Source organism: Oreochromis niloticus, linkage group LG7 (assembly GCF_001858045.2).
Source record: "Oreochromis niloticus isolate F11D_XX linkage group LG7, O_niloticus_UMD_NMBU, whole genome shotgun sequence".
NCBI classification, from domain to species: Eukaryota; Metazoa; Chordata; class Actinopteri; order Cichliformes; family Cichlidae; genus Oreochromis; species Oreochromis niloticus.
The window spans coordinates 52,343,991-52,350,275 of record NC_031972.2 but is presented as its reverse complement, the minus strand read 5'-3'; the positions used below and the strand labels follow the sequence as shown (position 1 = coordinate 52,350,275).

The window sequence follows — 6,285 nt, the reverse complement described above, 5'->3', positions numbered from 1 at the left end:
CTCTCGCTCCAGCTGCCCGCTATACCTGCCCTTTGCCCTGCGACACAGCCATGTAATGTATTTAGCCTGGGAGTCACACACGTTATGACTCAGGATTTGACCAAATACTGTTGATAATGTGTAAGTCGGGAGTACGTCTTGAAAGTTGTAAAATCTAATTCCAGCACTTATTATAAACTAAACATATGAGCTTATCTTCTTTATTTTCCAGGGATTAAACCTTGGGATAAATCCCTAACTGGCCTCAAGCTCTCAAGTTTAAAAGAGACTCAGTCAAAAATGTCTGAAAATAGGGATTTTTTTTATTCCACAGCTCCTCTTTTACCCATCAGGAGAGCTTCAAGTTGCCCTGCTTACCACTAAAATAAACCTGTTTACCATGGTCCACAGCTCCATCTGAAAATATTTGTTTTACTGGGTTTTTTTTTAAATAAAAATTGCACATACTTGCAAGGAATAATAAAATAAAGCCACTAGCCATGCTATAAAATGCCAAACGCTTGTCAAGCACTGACATTTTGCTGAGTATAATTAATGCAAATTTTGTCTATCGGTGATTATTTTGCTCCTTCTAAAAGCCACTTCTGGCAGTCTGCAGTGGGAGCGAGGAAGAGTTACCTTGTGGTGTACATATATGTCCTCATTCTGTCAGCTCAAACAGGCAGCATAAACTATTTTCAACAGTAGTGACCAGCTGAATAAATGCTATTATATATTCCCCCCAAAAAACGGATAAAGGTGAGAGCAAATCCCAATATATTTTCCCCTCAGCAAATATGACATCCTCTCTTATGACTGAGCATAAATCTACAAGATAAGCACCGAAGAAACAAGTTGTTTGTGTGCATTGGAAGCAGCCAGGATTTTCTTCTTGCTTCCTCGTGACAAATATCTAAACAGTAAACACATAGTAAATAACAGCACCCTGTCCATATCAGTTCCCTGCTTGAGGTTAAGTTGAGTTCATTGCAGAGGCCACTGCCTGCATGCATTAAGCAAATCATAAATTATACATGCTAATTACCTTGGGCCTCCACTTTAATGAATTATTTTAATTAAACTACAACATTGGGGTTTTGCATGTGGTCTATATTTCATCCCCTGCCTAAGATGACCTTCTTCTTTGTATAAGTGGAACATAGTTGAGAGAATAAGGACAATGCAGACTTGGTTTATGCCGCTGAGTTCATACTGGTGCTGCTGAAGGGAGCGAAACAGCAAGACTGGCATTTATTTGCTTTGTGAAGGGAATGCTGGGTTTGTGTTTGCTAGTAAAGGAAAAAATAATCTATTTGTATGGATTTATGAAAAAATGTGATTTTTTTTTCATAAATGTCAGACGTGTCTCTTTACCTCCCACCTGTTACTTTAAAGCAAGGAGATTTAGACGCTCCCATTGGCTCTTGGAAAGGTTAAATCAATTTGCACATTTCTTCAAGCTTGTAGTGTTCATATATTTGTAACTGAGCTGACTGTCTGCCCACCAAATACCTATATACCCCCCCCCCCCCAATACAATTAAATTGAACCACCCAGTGAATCTGAAACAGAACTGTGGGATGGCAGAGTTTCATGATTTAAATGCACATTAAAATATTGCATTTCTGTTTGTACACTGGTTGTGTTTGCGTTTCACATTTGGGTTGTATTAACAATAAATGACTTCTTATTCACAAAAGTTCCTTACAGCCATTTATCTGCATTATTATATTACATAAACCTTTTAGCAATGCAGTACAAATAAGACAAATGACACTGAAATTCAAATAATAAAAAATCCACATTTATAAATATATATATATATATAATAAATACATATTGCACTACTTAAAACAGTACTGTTTTTACCCCCCACTTGTGTAAAACAGGTGTTTTAGGAGTTTTTTCTTTTTATTTAACTTGATTAATAAAAAAAACAAAACAAGTTCCATTTCTTAATGTGGTTTTAATGCAAGCCTAATTATTATTTTCCGATTAATCTGCTTCTAAATTGTAATCTGGCCTTCCAGTTTAAATATATCTAATCACCCAGAGTCAGAATTAATGTTACACACACACAGATGCACAAAGTTGGGGTGGGTGGGTGGATGGGTGGGGGGCTAACACTGTTGAACAAACAGTCCGTGGGGGAGGGGTGGATTTAAATTCCAAAAGGGTCTCGCAGCTCGTTTCCTAGTTCCCCAGTCAGCAATGTGTTTGTGAAAAATCAGTCTTTTTGTCTTGCTGAAAAAAGGCTAAATCTACATTGGTGGCCCAGTCTAAGTTTACTATTCTTTGCACTTTCAATACAAGTGAATGAGGGAGAATGAAGTGGCCCGAGCCCCCTTATTTGATCTACTGGATTGTATAAAGTGACGGAATTCTAATGTATTTGCTCAATGCCCCGAAATAGGCTGTTGCTTTTCTATAGATGATGCAGAAACGTCACATTATTTTTTCAACATTTAAAAAAACCCACACACAAAAGGTAAAAAAAAAAGCGTATTTGGCAGCCTGCGTAGGTATCTCCCTCCGTCTGTATTTACACAACCTGTTGGATTCTGTCCCCCGAAATAGAAAAAAAGCACAAGGTTTAAACGTTCAGATGCTCTTTTTATAGGAACGAGAGGGGGAAAAAATGAACATGGCGCTTATTTAATTACCCTCTGTGACATCTGAAGTCGAAATTATGTAACACTTAATTTAGACACTGTTTGCAGCTTTTCTAAATGTTTATTGTCGGGCCTAATTGTGTTTAGCTCAGCTTGATGAATGAGCCTGGTTGTCTGCGCTGTGGCCAGGGCATCGCAGCTCCATGCATCCTAATCGGCTGCACGATTCATTTCTCTGCCCACAGCCTCCACTGCCTCTCTCACATTCATAAAATTCGTGAAATCATACAGTTCTGCATAAAGATTATTATTATTATTATTATTATTATTATTATTAAGCGGAAATCTAAAAAAAATCCCAAAAGTTAAATTTACACTATCAAAAAAGCTGCCATTTGTGATAATAATAATAATAGTAATAATAATAATAATGATAATAATAATAATAATAATAATAATAATAATTCGTATCGTCTTAGATAAAATCTTCAGAATCATTTTGATTGTTTACTTCACTTTTAATGAGAAAATATTTCGATGACCATTTTTTTTCCAATTCATTGCAGACTGTTGGCACACTTTTCGAAAGCACGCATGCTTGCAAAAAAAATGTAAAAATAAAAATAATAATAATAAAAAAAACAATTAAAACAACAACAATAACCACGTCATCATCAACAACAACAACAGCAACAACACAAATTTTAAAATGCATGCTTTACCTAAAAAAAAGTACAAATTTACAGCATTTGATACACATGGTCACCACAGCCTTTTAAATTAAATGCTTCACAGAACATTTTCTGGAAAATAGATATCTAAAACATAAAACTAAAAAGTGCATTTTACAACATTTTTAGTATCAGTTATTTTCAATATTCACATCTTGCATTTTGAGGACTTCTCAAAATTCTACTTTTCAATATTGAAAAGAATTTCGTAACTCGGTTTGCTTTCTTTTTACTTTTTTTTCTTACAGGGATGGTAAGAAGAAATCTAAACCCTATTCCTATTTGGTATACCCTTAACCATCATTCCAGTATTTTTTTTTCTTTTTATAAAAAAAAGCAAACAAAAAGTCATTGCCTCGCAATTTCATTGACATTACAGTGGTCACACAGAAACGGTGCAAAAGTTTTGCCAGTTGATGGAACTGAGAAACTGCAACGGGGGGATTTGGAAGCCACCTTCAAATAAGAGTTGATGCTGCCAAAACAAACTCCCCCCCACCTCCCCACAGCCCTCCAATTGGATCCCCTCAGTGGCTCCACTTTCAACACTCGCGTTTTAAAATAAACTGAAAAATAGAACTATCAAATAATTTATGATTTCAAGAGCAATACTTCGCTGTACGATTCTGTGCTGGACTTGACACAATTTAAAGCGACGCATTCAACACGAACACAAATAAATCGATATGCAAACTGCAACTCGCCTTGATTCCAACAGCAGAAAATATAAACTTTGGGTTTGGTAAAGGGGCCCGGGAGCCAGCCAGCAGTTCGTTTACTAGAAAAAGTTCAGGTGGTCAGTGCACAGCCACAGACTGTAGAGTGGACGGGCTCGTCAGAGTCTCACTCGGGGTTGCGGGGCTGCTTTGGCTCGTCGCTGTCTGTGGGGACGTCGGGCTCAGAGACTGTGGAGAGTTTGATAGAAACGCGGGGATGTGGGGAGGTAGCGCCGAGAAACCGGGCATGGACGTCGGGGTGGGCTTGATTGGCACCGGGATAGCCGGTAAGGACTGTCCCCCGTGACACAGGGATTTTATGGGCACGCCATAGGCACTGTAGTCGCTGCTTGCCATGGATATTGGGGCCGCCGTGTCAATCACGCTAGTGTTGTACATGTGGGGCCAGGCTGTCGTCAGCTGGTTGTGAAGCGGGTACCCGGCAGACATGGACTGCATGGTGGAGAACGCCAGACTTCCCGGGACCTTGTATTCTCTGGCGATGATGTTCTCAATTGCAAAGGGGTGTTTGAAAGTTGATGACTGAGACACTCCGAGGTTGTAAGTTGACATCTGAGGGAGGTGTGTGCCGGTGGCTGCCAGGGCGCTCAGTCTCAGCTTGGCTTGCTGTTGGAGGTAATGGGCAGCATCCGACTGCTTGCTGGGAGCCAAATGATCAGACACGGGCGACACTTTGAACCTTTTGCGGCGCCTCAAAAAACTTCCATTCTCAAACATATCCCCGCAGTTGGGGTGCAGAGCCCAGAAACTGCCCTTACCTGGTTGATCTGGGCGCCGGGGGATTTTGATGAAACAGTCGTTAAATGACAGGTTGTGACGCAGAGAGTTCTGCCATCGCTGGGTGTTTTCTCTGTAATAAGGGAATCTATCCATGATAAACTTGTAAATTTCACTGAGTGGCAGCATCTTCTCCGGGCAGCTCTGGATCGCCATGGCAGTGAGCGAGATGTAGGAGTAAGGTGGCTTCTGATCGCTGTACGTGTTTCTCCCCGGACGAGGCATCCTCGGTGTATTTTTTCAGCAAACGCAATAATAATAATAATGATGATAAAGTAGCTTCCTTTAATTCCTTGGCGAAAGCCCGCTGCTCTTCATGAAAACAACCGCCGCAGAAAGTTTCAGTGCAGGCAGAGCCGGAGTTGGGTCGTGCGCAAAGCAGCCACTTTGAGCGCCTCTGCAGTGTGCAGGCGAACACGGTCGAGGACGGTGCACATTTATGGAGTGACGGCTGCTGCGAGTCTTTCTTCCAAAGTAAGTCAGCTTGTCCCTCTAGCAGAGCTGAATGGACTTCATTTGGCGTCCTTGATAAGACTAGCTAAGCGTATGCCTCCATGGCCTTCCTCTAACCATCTGATAGTTTTATGTAGTGACATGAACAGAAAAGACCCCTGTAGAGGCGCTCCATTAATGTGCCACCTCTTTGCTATCACATGACAATTGCCATGGGAGGAGGGGGCTGGGAGGAAGGCATAATCTGGTTTCATTTACACCTATTTACATGGACACCTTGGGCCAATGGAAATCATTTCCATTTGAAGACAGAAAAAGGGGCGAGAAGGCTCGGTAACCGGAATTGAACTGCGATGGCACTCAGTGTGTGAAGGTATGCGCTAATACTTCTTCAGCGGACTTTACAGTTGCACCTCACAAGTAGGCTATGTGAGGGAACTACATGGCAAATTTATGTCATTATAAAATGCTTTTAAATATTTATGTTTTTCCTAAAATAGATGCGTGATTTAAAAACGTGATAATATTCCTGTTTGCGCAGTGATGTGCGTAAGGAGCTATTTTTTTTTAAGGATGACTATAAAGTGTTTTAGCATGCTGACCAGTCTTATTATTATTATTATCATTATTATTATTATTATTGTTATGTGGATTTGAATGAAAAGCTGATTTCACAGATAGGCAAAAATGCTGAGAAAATGCATTTTGCTTTCCTCCCCTAATTACACTCTAACATTGTTTGCGAAATGCACACGCCATAGAAAATAATTTGCCATGAGCAAGTTTGTTGATGAGCCCACTATTAGTTTTTCTCAGCTAATTTCGCCCAGAGCTGAACAACGGAAGTAGACGATATGAAAACATCAACACAATGCAAACAGCGCTGTTCAAACTAAAACTTCATGAGGCAATCAGGTCTATTGTGTTTATGTAAAGAAGATTCGAAAGTACTTCAGAAATGCAAATAAACCCTTGAGGACGGTGTGGTGAAAACTG

At 40.1% G+C, this 6,285-nt stretch overlaps 1 protein-coding gene across 1 annotated transcript; it reads right to left on the bottom strand.

The window, feature by feature from the left end:
• Window positions 1-1,667: 1,667 nt before the first annotated feature.
• foxb1a (forkhead box B1a) lies at window positions 1,668-5,431 on the bottom strand. Its single transcript, XM_005470720.4, has one exon. It carries the CDS (start codon window positions 5,059-5,061, stop codon window positions 4,120-4,122), a length of 942 nt encoding a protein of 313 aa, XP_005470777.1. The 5' UTR covers window positions 5,062-5,431; the 3' UTR covers window positions 1,668-4,119.
• Between the last annotated feature and the right edge of the window lie 854 nt (window positions 5,432-6,285).